Below are 17,458 nucleotides of genomic sequence, written 5' to 3'. Positions count from 1 at the left end.
TTGACCGGCCAGCCAGTCGGTATGTAGGGAAAAAAGTTTTGTGAATCGCGTCCTTCCTGCTTTGCATGCCAATTTCCCTCATTTGCATGCACGGATCGAGATGGGATCGCTACACAGGTTAGTGAATCGGGTTGGAGGGAAATCGGGTTGCATAGGGGTTGCAAACCGATCGGTACACGATCGTTTTGCTTAGTGAATATAGTCCTTTGAGAGGCCCTGGTGTTTAATGGCACCTTTATCGCCTTCCCCCACTGACTTACAAAAAATCTTGTCCTGGTATCTAGTAGCATTCTTGTACCCCCTCCCCCAATGCACACCATAACTAGAGGGAGGAAGCAGTGCCTACTCATTCTTGCCTCCAGGACTGCCACCTTGAAAAATGGCTGCATCTGGTCCTGCATTGTGCATTCTGAGATGCACCATGCAGGGTCAGTCTGAAATTCTCTCAACCAACTGTTGTACGTTGCTCCAAACATCATGGAAAATTTCCTGCATTGTCTGCATGTCAAAACCCACTGTTACCTTCTGTGCATTGCAATGGAGTACTTAATTACCATGGATTTTGCAGGAATGAATTCCATATAAGTTAACATTCACACTCCTCTCTGTGTTGCTTGGAAGTTAATATGGATATATAACTAAGGTGACCATACGTCCCGTTTTCGGGCCGATCGTCCCGTTGTCCCAACCCACCGCTTCGGGACACCAAAAATGTCCCATTTTCAGGGACAGCATCCCGAAGCTGTGTGTGGGGCACCAGGACAGCCGATCACTTTCCTTCCCTGCCGCGCCGATTGAAACGCTGGGCCACCGCCGCTGCTTCTTGGCTTCTTCCCGACGTCAATTTTGACGTCGGAGAGGAAGTTCGGGCCAGTCAGGCAGCGATTGGCTGGCCCCGAACTTCCTCTCCGACGTCAAAATTGACGTCGGGAAGAAGTCAAGAAGCAGCTGCGGCGGTCCAGCATTTCAATCGGCGCGGCAGGGAGGCAGACTGGAAGGCAGCGGCGGTACACGGGCGGGCAGGCAGGGGGTTTGAATCCATGGAGGGGGGTTGAATCTGCGGGTGGGGGGGTGTTGAATCCACGGGGGGGGGGGAGTGTTGAATCGCGGGGGGGGGGGAGTGTTGAATTTTGGGGGGGTTGAATCTTCGGGGGGGGGTTGAATCAGGCACTGGAGAGAGGGAAGGAAGTAGGCAGGCTGGCTGGTTTCGGGGGGAGAGAAGCAAGAGAAGACATAGGAAGGAGGCACTGGGGGCACTAGGGACACAGGACAGGCACTGGGGGCACTATGGACATGGGAAGGAGGCATTGGGGGCACTATGGACATGGGAAGTAGGCACTGGGGGCGCACTATGGACATGGGAAAGAGGCATTGGGGCACTATGGACATGGGAAGAGGTACTGGGGGCACTAAGGACACAGGACAGGCACTGGGGACACTGGACATGGGTAGGAGGCATTGAGGGCACTAGGGACATGGGAAGGAGGCACTGGCGGCACTAAGGACACAGGACAGGCATTGGGGCACTATGGACATGGGAAAGAGGCATTGGGGCACTATGGACATGGGAAGGAGGTACTGGGGGCACTAAGGAAACAGGACAGGCACTGGGGACACTGGACATGGGAAGGAGGCATTGAGGGCACTAGGGACATGGGAAGGAGGCACTGGGGGCACTAAGGACACAGGACAGGCACTGGGGACACTGGACATGGGAAGGAGGCATTGAGGGCACTAGGGACATGGGAAAGAGGGACTGGGGGCACTTTGGACACAGGACAGGCACTGGGGGGCAGTATGGACATGGGAAGGAAGTACTGGGGCACTAAGGACAGAGGCACTGGGGGCACTATGCACATTGGAAGGAGGCACTGGGGCACTAAGGACACAGGACAGAGGCACTGGGGGACACTATGGACATGGGAAGGAGGCACTGGGGGCACTAAGGACATAGGAAGAAAGGAGGGAGGGAATAGAAAGGGATAATTGTTGGGCCTGAGTGCAGAAAGAAAGAAAGAAATGAAAGAAAGGATACACAGTAAGAAGGAAACACAATCAGAGACTCATGAAATCACCAGACAGCAAAGGTAGGAAAAATGATTTTATTTTCAATTTAGTGATCAAAGCCTGTCAGTTTTGAGAATTTATATCTGCTGTCTATATTTTGCACTATATTTGTCTATTTTTCTATAGTTACTGAGGTTTGCATATTTTAAAGTCATTTGCCTTGACATCTTTGAAAACCCCAAATGATAATTAACATTTTCTCTGCGTATAGTGTGCTTTGTAGTTTTTTTTAATTTTGAGGTTACCATTATGAATTAATATGAAGATATTATATGTACATGAAAAATGAATGGAAGAAATTTGGGGCGGGATTGGGGGCGGGGCTAGGGCAGGATTGGGGCGGGACTAGGGCGGAATTGGGGCGGGACTGACAATTAATAGATGTCTCCCCTTTGATAAAAAAAATAAATGGTCACGTTATATATAACTCACAGAAATGGTGTGATTATGCTTTCTGCATCAGCCTTCCAGAGCTCAGACAAGCCCAGAGAGGACTTTCATAACAGTTTAAATCAATCTGCCCTGCCAGTCTGACAGAGGGTGATGGGACATAAGTATGCGAGATTCGGCACGCCAACATTGCAGCGCAGACAATTTGGCGCAAGACCCCAGCGTGCCACCTAAAAAGTTACTTTTAAAGAGCTTCGACTGGGGGTGTATGTGGGGGGAACCCCCCAATTTACTTCATACTCTTTATGTAATGTAATGTAATGTAATTTATTTCTTATATACCGCTACATCCGTTAGGTTCTAAGCGGTTTACAGAAAATATACATTAAGATCAGCGTTCCCGCTAAGCTGCGCTGGGGTGCGCTGGCGCTCAAAATATTACCTCGCAGCGCACAAGTTTCTCGTCACAGCGCACACAGTGTAGAGCACAGTTCTTCAACCGCCGGTCCGCAAACAAAATCTTGCCGGTCCGCGAAGGATTCGGTCCCCGCCGCAACGAAAGGCCGGCGTCAGCTGACTTGCAACTTCCTGTTGCAGTCGCTGTGCCGGGACTCCTGCCTTCGCCGGGACTCCTGCCTTCCACCGCGTTTGCCTCCTGCCTTGTCTCCGCACCTCCAGACCAGCAGCGGCAGCTGTGTATGCTTTTAACTTCGGCACAGAGCTGCCCCTAATCAATAGTTTAGCGCGGTTTCATAAGGCAGCCTCGGGGCCTTTGCTAGGCCGGCCCACATCGCATCATCGAAGCGGGCCGGCTATCAAAGGCCCCGAGGCTGCCTCATGAAACCGCGCTAAACTATTGATTAGGGGCAGCTCTGTGCCGAAGTTAAAAGCATACAGAGCTGCCGCTGCTGGTCTGAACTCTTGGGCCGCTGAAGGAGGGCAAAAAGCAGCTGTCCTGGAGGTTTCCCTTCCTCTCGCCTTTACAGGTTCCTTTTTTCCACCTTTTTTTTTTTTCCTTCAAACGGCAACGGGCCCCAGCATCGACATCAATCAAGTAAGTTCCACTGTCAATCAAGCGGTTCTGCTCGGCCAAAGCTTCCCCTGTGACATGAGCCACCCTCAGGGGAAAGAAAGTGACCCACAAAGGTGAGGGGAAGGGGGGCAGATGATGGAAGTTGGGGGGGGGGAGAGAGAGAGAGAGAGAGAAGGGGCAGATGATGGAATGGAGGAGATGAGAGAGAGAGAGAAGGGGACAGATGATGGAAGTGAGAAGAAGGGAGAGAGAGCAGAAGGCAGATGGATGTCAGTTGAGAAGGGAGAGCAGATGCTGAATGGAAGTGGGGAAAGAACACATACTGGATGGAAGGAGGAGATAAATAAAGGGGGAAGAAAATAGTAAGATAATGGAGGGGTGAGGGAAAGGGGTGACAAGCTGTGTGTAGACACAGTGAAAAGAGGGAAATGGGACTAAATAGTAAGAAAGAATTTAATTTAGATGGAGGCAGAAAATAGAGAAGGAAGACCAGAGAAGAAAAGGGAAGAGAGAGCAGAGAATGATCAGATCTGAGTGGAGGAAATGAGAAGAGAGATATGCTAAAAACCACAGGGGGGAGGGAAGGATAGAGATGCCAGACCATGAGGGGAACAGAAGGAAGATGATGGATGCTAGACCAAATTGGGGGGTGGGGGGGGGCAGGAGGAGAGATGGCAGGGAAAGACAGACAGTGAATGGAAGGGGCAGATGCTGGACTGAAGAGACAGAGAAGGTTATCATGCTGCTGTACCGGGCCATGGTACGCCCTCACCTGGAGTACTGCGTCCAGCACTGGTACTTTAAGAAGGACACGGTACTACTCAAAAGGATCCAGAGAAGAGCAACTAAAATGGTTAAGGGGCTGGAGGAGTTGCCGTACAGCGAAAGATTAGAGAAACTGGGCCTCTTCTCCCTTGAGCAGAGGAGATTGAGAGGGGACATGATAGAAACATTCAAGGTACTGAAGGGAATAGACTTAGTAGCTAAGGCAGGGAGAACGAGAGGGCACTCTCTAAAGTTGAAAGGGGATAGATTCCATACAAACGTAAGGAAGTTCTGTGGTAGAAAGCAACATATTTATTTGGCTCATAACTTGCTGGCGCCCGATATTTTTAGCTCACAGTGAAAAAAGTTTGCTCACAACACCCGCCCGCTTAGAGGGAACACTGATTAAGATTAGAAATAAGAAAGGTACTTGAAAAATTCCCTTACTGTCCCGAAGGCTCACAATCTAACTAAAGTACCTGGAGGGTAATAGAGAAGTGAAAAGTAGAGTTAGAGGAAAAATAAAAATAAAATAAACATTTTAACAAGACAGCATTGATCTAAATACTTTATGCTGCTGTTGGGGTGGGGTGGGGGGTGCAAACCCCTCCCCCATTATAGAGAAAACAACTTTTTTCTAAAAAATCTGGAAAAAGTTAAGTTTACTCTATAATGGAGGGTTCCAACCCCCCCAACCTACCCTAACAGCAGAGTGAAGAGTATGAAGCAAAGGGGGGGTTCCCCCCCACAACCCGCATCAGAGCTCTTTAAAAGTAACTTTTAGATGGCACGCTGGGGTCTTGCGCCGAATTGTCGGCACTGCAATGTCGGCGCACCGAAGTCCCGCGCGGGGATGACTATGAACCCTGACAGGGTCTCCTGCTCTATAATACTCCTTTTCTTGTCTTTTCTCCTTTTTTTCATTTTATTTTCCTCTCCAAGTCCCACAATGAGGAAAAGAACACATTCACCCAGAAATCCTCTGAGCCTGTAAATATGAGGCTTGGCCTACTGACTTCCCATGTGGCTTTCTTCTTAGGATTACCAGATTTTTGGGAACGTACTTAACCCTTGGACTAGAGAATGACACGGGGACATATTTTTCCTTATCTCCGCAGGAACTAATTTTCCCATCCTATCCCAGCGCGTTCTTTTCCGGTCCTTCCCCCATTCCTGCAAGCTCTGTCCTCATCTGCACTAGCCTCAAACGCTTTAAAATCAAAAGTGTCCAAGGGTTTGCGCGGTTAAGGCTGAGATTACAGGAATGGGGCAGGGACAGCGACAAAACCTGCGAGGACAGGACGGGGAAATTGAGTTCCTGCAGGGACGGGGACAGATTTGTTCCCATGTCATTCTCTACCTTGGTCCACCTGCAAAATATCTGGTTAAAGGGGATATTCAGAGACACTATCTGGGTAAGTGCCGCTGGATATTCCCTTGGGGCCCAGTCAGCATGAGTTAACCAGGGTGCATGCACTGGGGGCAGATTTGGAGGCAGAAAGTAGTGCCCAGTGATAATTGGTTTGCACAGCTACATCGGTGCACGTTGACTAGAAAATAGGTTTGGTAAGTGCTTTTATGCTAATGGCTTTTATGCTAAGGACACAGGACAGGCACTGGGGGCACTAGGACATGGGAAGGAGGCACTGGGGGCACTAAGGACACAGGACAGGCACTGGGGGCACTAGGACATGGGAAGGAGGCACTGGGGGCACTAAGGACATAGGAAGGAAGGAGGGAGGGAATAGAAAGGGACAATTGTTGGGCCTGAGTGCAGAAAGAAAGAAAGAAATGAAAGAAAGGATACACAGTAAGAAGGAAACACAATCAGAGACTCATGAAATCACCAGACAGCAAAGGTAGGAAAAATGATTTTATTTTCAATTTAGTGATCAAAACCTGTCAGTTTTGAGAATTTATATCTGCTGTCTATATTTTGCACTATATTTGTCTATTTTTCTATAGTTACTGAGGTTTGCATATTTTAAAGTCATTTGCCTTGACATCTTTGAAAACCCCAAATGATAATTAACATTTTCTCTGCGTATAGTGTGCTTTGTAGTTTTTTTTAATTTTGAGGTTACCATTATGAATTAATATGAAGATATTATGTGTACATGAAATTAGAAATTGAGAAATTAGTGCATAGCTATTAAAAGAGGAAATAGGAAATGTGGCCATTTTATAGCCACACTAAAAGTGGCCTCAGTGTGTGTGTGTGAAACTCACTTGCCAGTTATAGCGCAGGCCATTTTATAGTGCAGCTTAATAATAGGTCCCCATTATTTCTGATTTTTTTTCCGTTTTTTTTTTTTTTTTTTTTTTACCACATAATTTTAAAATTCAAAACTGAACTACATAATCCTGTTTCAGTACCCTCATGTTGTTGATCTCTGTCTGTTAGAAGACATCATCTAGGGCAGTGGTCTCAAACTCAAACCCTTTGCGGGGGCCACATTTTGGAGTTGTAGGTACTTGGAGGGCCTCAGAAAAAAACAGTTAATGTCTCATTAAAGAAATTACAATTTTGCATGAGGTAAAAGCTCTTTATAGTTTATATATCTTTCCTTTTGGCTAAGTCTTAATAATAATATTGTAATTTATAGCTAAAGAGACATATGATCAAGAAACTGTTTTATTTTACTTTTGAGATTATGATAAACATACCGATGACCTCAAAACAGTATCTGGCGGGCCACATGTGGCCCCCAGGCTGCGAGTTTGAGACCACTGATCTCTGGAATTAGCTGAGAAAAATGTTCTGATGAGGGGATAATGGAATTGAAATATTAATAAGAACATTAATGTATTCTGCAGTGTTAAGTCCTGCTTGCTGCATCCAGCCATGGTAAAGTTCCCATTCCTGTTTATTCAGACTTTGTAGTCTTGCATTTGGGCGAGGTCACATGTGGTTTATGCAGTGAGGCATGCTGCAAGGTAATTGACAGCTTTCTCTCTTTGCTCTAGTGAAAATGGACAACAGAAGCTGGATTCAAGCACAACGCAGAAGGAGCAAGAAGCAACCAGTGAGGCCCTTGGAGCTGTCACCAGCTCAGCTCCTACCATGTGGCTGGGAGCACAGAATGGATGGTATAGAACTGTGCAGATCACACTTGTATTTGGTTACTAAACATTTGAAAGTACCATGTTTCCCCAAAAATAAGACAGTGTCATATTAATTTTGGGCCCAAAAATTGCACTAGGTCTTATTTTTAGGGTAGGTCTTATTTTTTTCATGTACAATGATCATCTCTCCCTTCCTCTCCTCCACCCTAATTCTTCCTTTTTGATTTCTCTCCCCCACATGTGCAGCATCTTTTATCCCCTCTCACCCATCCCCTTGTGCCTTCCCTCTGCTGCATCTTTCTATCCCTCCCTCCTTCCCATCCCTTGTGCAGTAGAACCCTTGCCCAGCTTCTATCCCCCCCTTCCGTGCATCTGCAGCAGAACCCTTGAGCAGCCCCCCCTCCGCACAGCTAAACCCCCGCTGACCATCCCATCTTTCCATCTCTCCCTCCCATCTGAACCCCACCGACCGCGAGACCTACATACCTCCCTCCGTCGGCAGCACTCTAAACAGGGAGCTTTGCGGCCTTCCATGCACCATGGTGCTGATGACATCAGTGATGCGGCAGAGGGAATGACCCAGCGGGAGAAGGCTGCGAAGCAGCCTGTTTAGAGTGCTGCCGATAATGCTCTGTGGAGGGAGGTAGTAGGTCTTGTGATCATAGGGTTGGCGGGGTTCAGACAGGAGGGAGAGATGGAAGAGTCAGCTGAGGTTCGGTTGTTTGGCAGGGGTGGGGGGAAGTGCTTCTGTCGGCGAATCCAGAGACTAGGGCTTATTTTGTGGGTAGGGCTTATATTAAGACTTACCCCGAAAATCATGCTAGGGCTTATTTTTGGGGTAGGTCTTATTTTCAGGGAAACATGGTAGCACAGAGACACACTGCCTGTTGTAGATGTAATAGATAATCATTGTTGGTTATGTTCCTAGCATCAGCTTAAAAGAGGAATGTGGTGAGAGCTGAGAATCATCTCTCTAGGGAAGGGATTCAGTTTTAAGAGAGATGGTTTAACTAACCATGTTTCATCACTGAATATAGCAGTGACTTTTTCATTAGTTCTATCAGGTAATAGCAGTTTCAGCAGGTCCATCAAATATATTCCAGCTTCAGAAAAGTTTTTCAGGTACACCGATGAAAGCGCGCAGGACATTGGCACATTGACAATCGCGCGCCAACACCTGCATGTAGGATGAATGTGTGCCACAAGGTCCTGTTGCTTTTACACGTTACCATTATTGTTCTGAGGGGGGACGTGTGGGGGAAACCCCCCACTACACTTATAACAGCTCGTGCTCCCGTTGTGAGGGGTGGGGGGTTGGGAGGGGGAACACCCCCAGTACACTGAAAACTTCTGTTCTCTTGGTGTTCTGCAGTTTTCAGTGTAGTGGGGGGTTCCCCCCACACCTCCCCTCAGAATGCTAAGGGTAAAGGCATAAAAGCGGCAAAAACAATGGTGCACAATCGTCCTGTGTGCATGTGTTGGCACATGATTGTCGGTGCGCCAATGTCCTGTGCGCTTTTGACGTGCCACCATTGCTGGAGAACGTTTGTGAAATCAGCTTAGTGGGGTTTAAAAAAGGCTTGGATAATTTCCTACTAGAAAAGCCCATAGGCCATTATTGAGATGGCTTGGGGAAATCCACTGCTTATTCCAAGACAACCTTGGGGAAGAATTTCGAATGAGTGGGAAGAACCACCCCAAGGTTGTCTTGGAATTTCATCTGAACTAGTCTATAGTTCTGTAGTCTACTGTATAGTTCTCCCTGGTGAAGTGGCACTCCATACACTAGACTGTCAATGTACTCTTGCTTATTATTTGAAACAAACCAAACCTCTTAGAACTTCTATTCAACTGTTCCTGTCATTCGATCCAAACAGCTTCTGTCATTAAGAGAACTATTTCTACATGGCTAGTGGACTGAATCTCCTTTTGCTATACTTGTGCTAGGCTGATGCTTGAAGGCTGTGTCATTGCACATAAAATTTGAGCAATGGTGACTTCAGTAGCTCATCTACGTTCTACTCCCATTGAGGACATCTATAAAGTAGCCACCTGGTCCTCAATTCACACTTTTACATCCCACTATTGTTTAGAGAATCATTCCAGACAGGATAGTCAGTTCAGCAAAATGTATTTCTCCATTTAGATGCCAACATTCCTCTAACCCTTTTAGTTTTGCCAGGCTTATGGTAGTTGTCAATAACCCTTTTCTCACAGGCATGATCCTGGCAGCTATGGAGTCCCACATGTGAGAATAAACCGCCTGCTTGTCCTTGGATAAAGCATAGTTACTCACCCATAGCAGGTGTTATCTGAGGACAGCAGGCATATATTCTCACAATCCTCCCACCTCCCCTAGTTGGCTTCTTAACTTTCTTACTGAAATGATGGTCCCGTGAGCCAGTGTCAAGGCACCAGCATGTGAGCAGTCTTAAAATTTTAAAGTGACAGTACACTTTTTGGCTCTCCATGCTGGAGTTCCATGGATGACGTCACCCACATGTGAGAATATCTACCTGCTGTCCTTTGATAACACCTGCTACAGGTGAGTAACTATGCTTTCTCATTAGATATGTATGTTTCATGCGTACTGCGTATAGTAAGATGTAATATTTCAAAAACAAGAAAAATGACCCAATGTGGCTCTGGCAGATGGAACACTAGCTTTTTGAGCCCATGTCCTGCACACAGCTTCTACGGAACAGTTCATTTCCGACTGGCATTTTTATCCATGTATCTTTACCATAGGACTTCATAGGGACCCCTGAAGAAGACATTCTGTTGAAACATGTTCCATGTTGGGCCCAGGGTCCAAAGCTTTTCAGCGGACTGCGTCCTAGAGGTTTTTATGTGGTTTGCCAAGTTTTAATAATATTTTAATATTTATAAAGTCCATCTCAGGAACATCATTTCTCCACATTGTTTATAATATCTCAACATATATGTTCCTATCTTATGCACATGTGCTCTGATATTAAAATTCTGCATGTATTTACGCATACACAACATATGTACGTTAAGTACAATTTTGCTTTCTTCCCCAGGCTGTATGTTCATTCTGCAGTATCCAACTGGAAGAAATGTCTGCACTCTATAAAGCTGAAGGATTCTGTGCTCAGCCTGGTGTAAGTGCTAGTGACATTATTATGTACCTTGGGCATTTCCCACATTTAGGGAGCTTTTTAATAAAGCCTTGGTAGAAAGTGGCCTTAGTGTGACCTTATGTGGGGGTTTTTTTGCACATGCTAATGCCATTTGAACTATAACAGTAAAATGGCTGATCTATTATTAATGGCCTTACAATAGTGCCACAATTAGAACATGGCCAACACTATAATCATTTCTATAGTGTTAGTAAATACGGGTACTTTTCTCTGGCCCTAGTGGACTGTGATATTGCTTGAACAGGATTTTCAGGAGAGCTCACACCATCAGAACACACGTGGTTATGGCCAAGAAAAGAAGTTTTATTTTCACCTCAGCCTGAACTTTTTACATCACAAATTCTTTGGGAACAGTTATATTTGAAAAAATTAATATATAATGCTTTGTTACAATTGCCCCGCCCCAAACACCAGGTTAGCTACACTTCTTCCAACACTGGGTCTAGCTTAGGCAGAGTATAAAAGTCCAGAGTTCAATACATTAGTGGCCTACCTCAGCCAGCCTTTATAATAATAATAATAATTTTATTCTTATATACTGCCATACCGAAAAAGTTCTAGGCGGTTCACAACAAGGTGAGCTAATACATGGGATACAGATAAAATACAAATTAGAATAATGGACTTAAAAACAGATAAAGACAGAAAGTTTTTACAATATAATGCAGAAAAGAAAACAACAGTTTAAAATTGGGGAAGCATTGCTGACAGTTTAAAAAGAACTGTTAAATGCCAGCTAGACGGGCAATAAAATACCTGCATGGCAGGGAAAGAATTAATACATAGAACAGATACATCAAGTTGAATATAAGGAACTTGATTGAAAAAATGAAACAGAATGCATTAAGATACCAGCCTATTGAAGAGTTGAGTCTAACAATTTTCCTAAAATCAAGATAGGAAGAGACCTCTAACATAGTTTTTCCAAGCCATACATTCAATTTAGCGGCTTGAAATGAGAGGGTTCTCTCAAGGAACTTTATGTGAGGACAGCTTGGGTTCTCCAGTCAGAGTCTCCTGTTCCTACCTTCCTCAGGGCTCTCCCAATCCTCCTCATTCTAGCTCTGCCTTTTATGTTCCTTAGAACTACTTCCTGGTCTGTTTCCCTTCTCCCCTCCCCTTCCTGAGGAGGGCTCATATTTCATAGAGGGGAGGGGCCAATGGCGAATAGTACACCACTGTGCCAGAGAGAGCAGGGCAGCCAGTAGAAAGTCGGGAGGCAGGTAAAAGAGAGAAACAGCTGAAAAGGAGCAGAGGCAGAAGGGAGAAATCAGTTGAGAAGAAGTAGAGGAAGAAGGAAAAGGGCATGCAAGAGTGAGGGGCAACGGCGAGAGGTAGCTCCACTCACCCCTTCAACATCAGCCAAGCATTATTTACCGTAGGTCCCACTGTAGTCAGTAGGACCTATTTTTACTAATAACATATGCTAATGCAATATAGTTAACTTTAGTAAACTGAGATCTGTGTTTGTGCACAAGATGTCTTAAGGATATTTTCTTTCTAGGCATGTGAAAGGCAGAGTTCTTGTGGCTCTGGCAGATGGAACACTAGCAATATTTCATCGAGGCGAAGGTAAGAGTTAAAATGGTAAATGGAAATTAACCAGATCTAACCCTGACACAGGAGAGTTTCAGTACTTTTTTGCATTCTAGGCAGTTTCCTACTCTTAACGTACAGTAGTTCATATCCCTGTGCACTGTGATTTTTTTTTATTGATGAATGGAATAGCCAGAATTGTCCTAAGATTTTTGTTTAATTCTGGTTTGTTTTCTACATTTAGTTATTTTTATTCAACAGTAGTTTGAGAACAAGGCCAGTGCCAGGAAGACTTCTGTGGTCTTTATCCTGAAAATTGCAAGGACAAATCGAGATCAAATATGCCTATGCAGTATGCCTTTGCTGTGCTATATAATCCCACGAGGAGAACCAGAAATTTTAATTTATTTGCCTGTCCAAAGATCACTGGTTGTAGATACAGGTCATTTTTGAATAGGACTTTTATGTTTCAAGCAAGTTTGGTAATTACATTAGTGTAGCTAAGATGACCTATGGCGCTTTTTGGAAAGAAATTAAAACTGTACTATTTGATAGATACATATCCTAAATAGAAATTACATTAACTGTAATAATTTTCTAATAATTTCAATAATTCTATTTTGATTATCCTTTAGAAATATACTGTACTGTTACTATTTGTATTTAGTACTTCAATGATTGTCCAGTCTCTCTTTGATGTAAACCGCTGAGAAGTCATCAGATTGTGGCGGTATTATTATCATAACTATCACATCATACCTTATGCTTTGAGTTTATCTTGTTGGGCAGACTAGATAGACTGTAGTATACAGGTCTTTATCCTAGGACAATTAGCATATTTTCGCACGCGGGTGATGTCATCTAAGGAGCCTGGTATGGACAGTGCAAAAGTATACTGTCACTTTAAAAGAATGAAGTGTCTTGAGACCACCTGCACCACGCATGCGCCGGTGCCTTCCTGTCCGATGTCAACTCACAGGACCATCAGTTCTCTGTTTTCTATAGAGCTGAGAAGCTGTGTTTTATCCCAGTGCGTCAAACTCTGCTTTTAGAGTGCCTTCCCGTTCATTTTTTTCCCTCTTAGTTTCTTCATTATTTCTTTTTCCTTTATTTTGGCAATTTTTTTTCCTGAATTTTACTGCTTTTTTTGTTTTGGGGCCTTCAGGCTCATCTCAGCCTGTTTTCAGGCCCGGAGCATCAAGCTGTTTTCTGTATCATATCTACTCGACCTTTCCGGACAATTAAGTCCTTTGATTTCGTGGCTGCAACTGAGATCCTCACCTCTCTTCTTTTCTGCTGCCACACACCAAGAACAGAACTTCCCTACTTTCCTCCCACCATTTCCCAGGTCGCTAATGCTATTTCTTCAAATGAGCAGCAGTGGTGGAGGAGGCAAAACAGCCTGCCTCACTCTTACACAGGGATGCACACTTAAGTCCCCTTCCGATTCCAGGGCAGAGCCGGGAGTACACAGAGGCTGTGAATGACACTGCTGCTGCTCATTTGGAAAAACTATAGTAGTGGCCCAGGTGAAAGTCTGGTGCAAGCTTGCTGTGGAGCCCAAACCTAAAGAGTTAGTTCCTGCTCTGGTCCTCAACAAATAAAATAACTTTATGTGCTCTCTGCCAGCATCCGGAAGAAATAGGGAGTTACAATACATAAATAAATATCTCCTAATCTGCCAACCATGGTCAGTGTGTGTTTCATCTTTCTCAGTTCATTACATTCAACTTAGTTTTCAATATTATGTTCCAGTAACCCTTTATGGTTTCCAGTGAAGTAGATATGTGTAACCACGATGACAATGCAAGAATAGTTTATTAAAATATTGGTATGAATATTGCTTAGTATGTGGCTGTAATCTGGCGTACCTCCTGCCAACTTCTGACTTTTATGTCTCTACAGATGGTCAGTGGGATCTGAGTAATTATCACCTCATGGATCTTGGACACACGCACCACTCCATTCGCTGTATGGCTGTTGTGTATGACAGGGTCTGGTGTGGTTACAAGAACAAAGTCCATGTTATCCAGCCCAAGACTATGCAAATTGAGGTAATGTGGGTGGGGAACCGAGAGTGAGAGGACTAAATGATGGCAGGCCTGTTTCTTTTCAGGCACATAAAATCCTACCCACTTCTTTTACTTTACTGAAATGAACACAGTGTGAATGGGAGGATCTTAACAGTGTTCCTTTTGTTGCCTACTACATGACATACAAGTAGAACCTATTTTCTCTTCAAGTGCCATAGGAACATCAATCTTGAACCGGTGGGTTGTGAACTTCTGATTGTGAGATCCTGTGTAGAGAGCTTATTTATATTTTTCTTCTCTGCCTCCCATCACTCTGGGTTGTCCTGTAATTCCTCAGTTTTCTCTCTACATATCAGATAGTAGGAGCCTGTCTGTTCTGCTTGTGTTTATTTGTCCCTTAATTTCGGGTTTTCATCCAGTTGTGAGACTTTTTGGTGCTGCATAAGTTCCCAGTTATGGGACATCTCTGGCTGGGAGAAGACACAAACTCTAAAGGCAGTGAGTGGACTGTTCCTTTGGGAGCAAGGCTCGCTCCAGGTTTTATCTACAGAGAGCTTGAGTGCAGACCGAGTAGCCCTGTGGCTGTTTTTCAGCTGGATCAGGTGCTGACTGTGTTTCCTCCCACTGACTTTGCATGCAAGTTCCAGAGGGGGTTGAGGTCCCAGTCCAGCAGAGGGGAAGTCTGAAGAGGCAAGCTGTCCGGTGTTCTAGACTTGTCTGAGGCAGAAAGTTCTCTCATTTCTCTGGCTGCAAATCTTGAAATCACGTCCCTGGTGAAGCTCAGCTGTGCAGCTGGCGTTAAACTCCAGAAAGGAACACAGGAGTGCCTGCACGGATCCTGTGGGCATCCTGGTCAGGGTTTTGCTCCAGAATTTCTTATTATGATGTATGAAGTGTACTTGAATTATAGTGTCTGTATGGACCCGGGGGTCGTGGTGGTGGCATCACCCAGGGGTCCCTCCCTCTAACAGCTCAGTTTCCTCACAGCAGAGCCAAGATAAGGGGGTTCAGTCAGAAGAGAACTAGGATGAAGTGGATTCTATATCTATGCTTTTAGTTTCCCAGTCTGGGTCCTCAGTAGTAGGAGATCTGCATTGCACCTGGGAGGGCCAGGTCCTGACCATCAGGGAGGACCTAACTGTGCGCTGGCTGTTTAAGCCCACAGTGCTTAAACAGATAATTACTGAGTCTCTTCAAGAATTAAAGATAGAGCCACACATATGAGCAGCAATAAGGTTCAGACCACATGCTTTCTCTCCCATTAGGCCATTGCTAAGATATTGAAAGACCATTGGCAGGTCCAGGAGAGTAGCTAAGGTCATGACAAAACTTTACCTGATGGATGATGATTTTAATCAGCTGTTTCTTCTGCTGAAGGTGGATTCCCTAGTGGTGCAGGTTACCTAGTGTACCTCCCTCCCCAGTGCTTAGGACCACAGCCTAAATTTTGTCCTTAAGAGGCAATTTGAGGCCACAGCATTGGGATTGAAAGCAGCAGCATTCATTGCACAAGCTTTCCACTCAAGGGGTAAATGCCCAGTTCCAATGCTGGGAGTAGATTATGTGGCAGATGCTCTATATAACCTGTTCAGGGTCCTGAGTAATATCTCTGCATATGTTATTTCCACCCAGAGAATGCTCTGGATTAGACAATGGGCAGGAGATTCATCCTCTAAGGCTATTCTGAGCAAATTGTCTTTTAAAGGTCAGTTGCTTTTTGGTAAGAGTCTTGATGATCGAATGGCCAGTGTGCAGGATCATAAACCAAAGTTAGGTCGAGATAATTTTTGTGGCTTTAGGCACTTTCGCCAGTACTTGGGAAGACCTTTGATCCAGAGGGCTTTTCAAGGCTTGAGGCAGAGATTTGGGGGTGCGAAGCATCCCTAGTCAGCAGGATCACACCTCAGAGTGGCCCACAAGAAGTAGTTATGATACCAGGTTAGGAGCCATACTTCAATAGAAGGGAGGTTGTGGGTTTATTGGGAGGTGGGCAAGGATCATCTCAGACCACTGGGTATTGAACATAAGAACTGCCGCTGCTGGGTCAGACCAGTGGTCCATCTTGCCCAGCAGTCCGCTCACACGGCGGCCCTCAGGTCAAAGACCAGTGCCCTAACTGAGACCAGCCCTACCTGAGTACGTTCCGGTTCAGCAGGAACTTGTCTAACTTTGTCTTGAATCCCTGGAGGGTGTTTTCCCCTATGGCAGACTCCGGAAGAGTGTTCCAGTTCTCTACCACTCTCTGGGTGAAGAAGAACTTCCTTATGTTCTTACAGAATCTATCCCCTCTCAATTTTAGAGAGTTCCCTCTTGTTCTCCCTACCTTGGAGAGGGTGAACAACCTGTCCTATTCACTAAGTCTATTCCCTTTATTATCTTGAATGTTTCGATCATGTCCCCTCTCAATCTCCTCTGTTCGAGGGAGAAAAGGCCCAGTTTCTCTAATTTTTCACTATATGGAACTCCTCCAGCCCCTTAACCATCTTAGTCACCCTTCTCTTGACCCTTTCAAGTAGCATCATGTCCTTCTTCATGTACGACGACCAATTTTGGACACAGTACTCCAAATGAGGGCGCACCATGGCCTGGTACAGTAGCATGATCTCCTTCTTAATCATTCCTAGCATTCTGTTTGCCCTTTTTGCCGCCACCACATATTGTGCGGACGGCTTCATTGACTTGTCGATTAGAACTCCCAAGTCTCTTTCCTGGGAGGTTTCTCCAAGTACCACCCCGGACATCCTGTATTCGTGCATGAGATTTTTGTTACCGACATGCATCACTTTACACTTATCCACGTTGAACCTCATCTGCCATGTCGATGCCCATTCCTCGAGCCTGATTATGTCACGTTGCAGATCTTCACAATCCCATCTGAACAACTTCGTATCGTCCACAAATTTAATCACCTCATTTGTCGTACCTATGTCCAGATCATTTATAAATATGTTGAAAAGCACGGGTCCAAGCACCAAACCCTGAGGGATACAAACCTGAGTTCTTTTGTCCCCTCCCAGACTTCTCTGTGGATTCCCCAGTGGAGAAAGTGGTCAGAGTCCAAGCGACAATAAAGAGGCTGCTAGATCTTGCAGCCATAAAAGCTGTCCTGGATGAAGAATTGGGCTTAGGCAGATACTCTATATTTATTTATTTTAAAAATTTCTATACCGTTTATAACTAAATGGTTCACAGAGTTATACACATAATTTAAAAACAAAATCATCATAACATACAAAAGATTTAAAAAAAAAAAATGTTAGAACATTATTAAAAACTAAAACCATGATAAGAATGATCGTGAACATTTCATCAACATTGCCAACAAAAGGCAATTAATAACTATAAAAAAGCATCTACAAATTGCTGTGTCTTGAGTAATTTCCTGAATGTACCCTTTACATGGC

At 44.9% G+C, this 17,458-nt stretch overlaps 1 protein-coding gene across 20 annotated transcripts in view; it reads left to right on the top strand.

The window, feature by feature from the left end:
• MAPK8IP3 (mitogen-activated protein kinase 8 interacting protein 3) overlaps positions 1 to 17,458 on the top strand; it is a 242,062-nt gene that overhangs the window by 173,913 nt on the left and 50,691 nt on the right. For all 20 annotated transcript variants that reach the window (XM_033914092.1, XM_033914108.1, XM_033914105.1 and 17 more), the window contains 4 exons: positions 7,223 to 7,345; positions 10,366 to 10,446; positions 11,990 to 12,057; positions 13,927 to 14,075. In XM_033914092.1, the coding sequence (XP_033769983.1) occupies positions 7,223 to 7,345; positions 10,366 to 10,446; positions 11,990 to 12,057; positions 13,927 to 14,075 (421 nt within the window). The remainder of the gene's footprint in view (positions 1 to 7,222; positions 7,346 to 10,365; positions 10,447 to 11,989; positions 12,058 to 13,926; positions 14,076 to 17,458) is intronic.

Source organism: Geotrypetes seraphini, chromosome 11 (assembly GCF_902459505.1).
Source record: "Geotrypetes seraphini chromosome 11, aGeoSer1.1, whole genome shotgun sequence".
NCBI lineage: Eukaryota > Metazoa > Chordata > Amphibia > Gymnophiona > Dermophiidae > Geotrypetes > Geotrypetes seraphini.
This window is presented reverse-complemented; position numbering and strand designations above follow the sequence as displayed.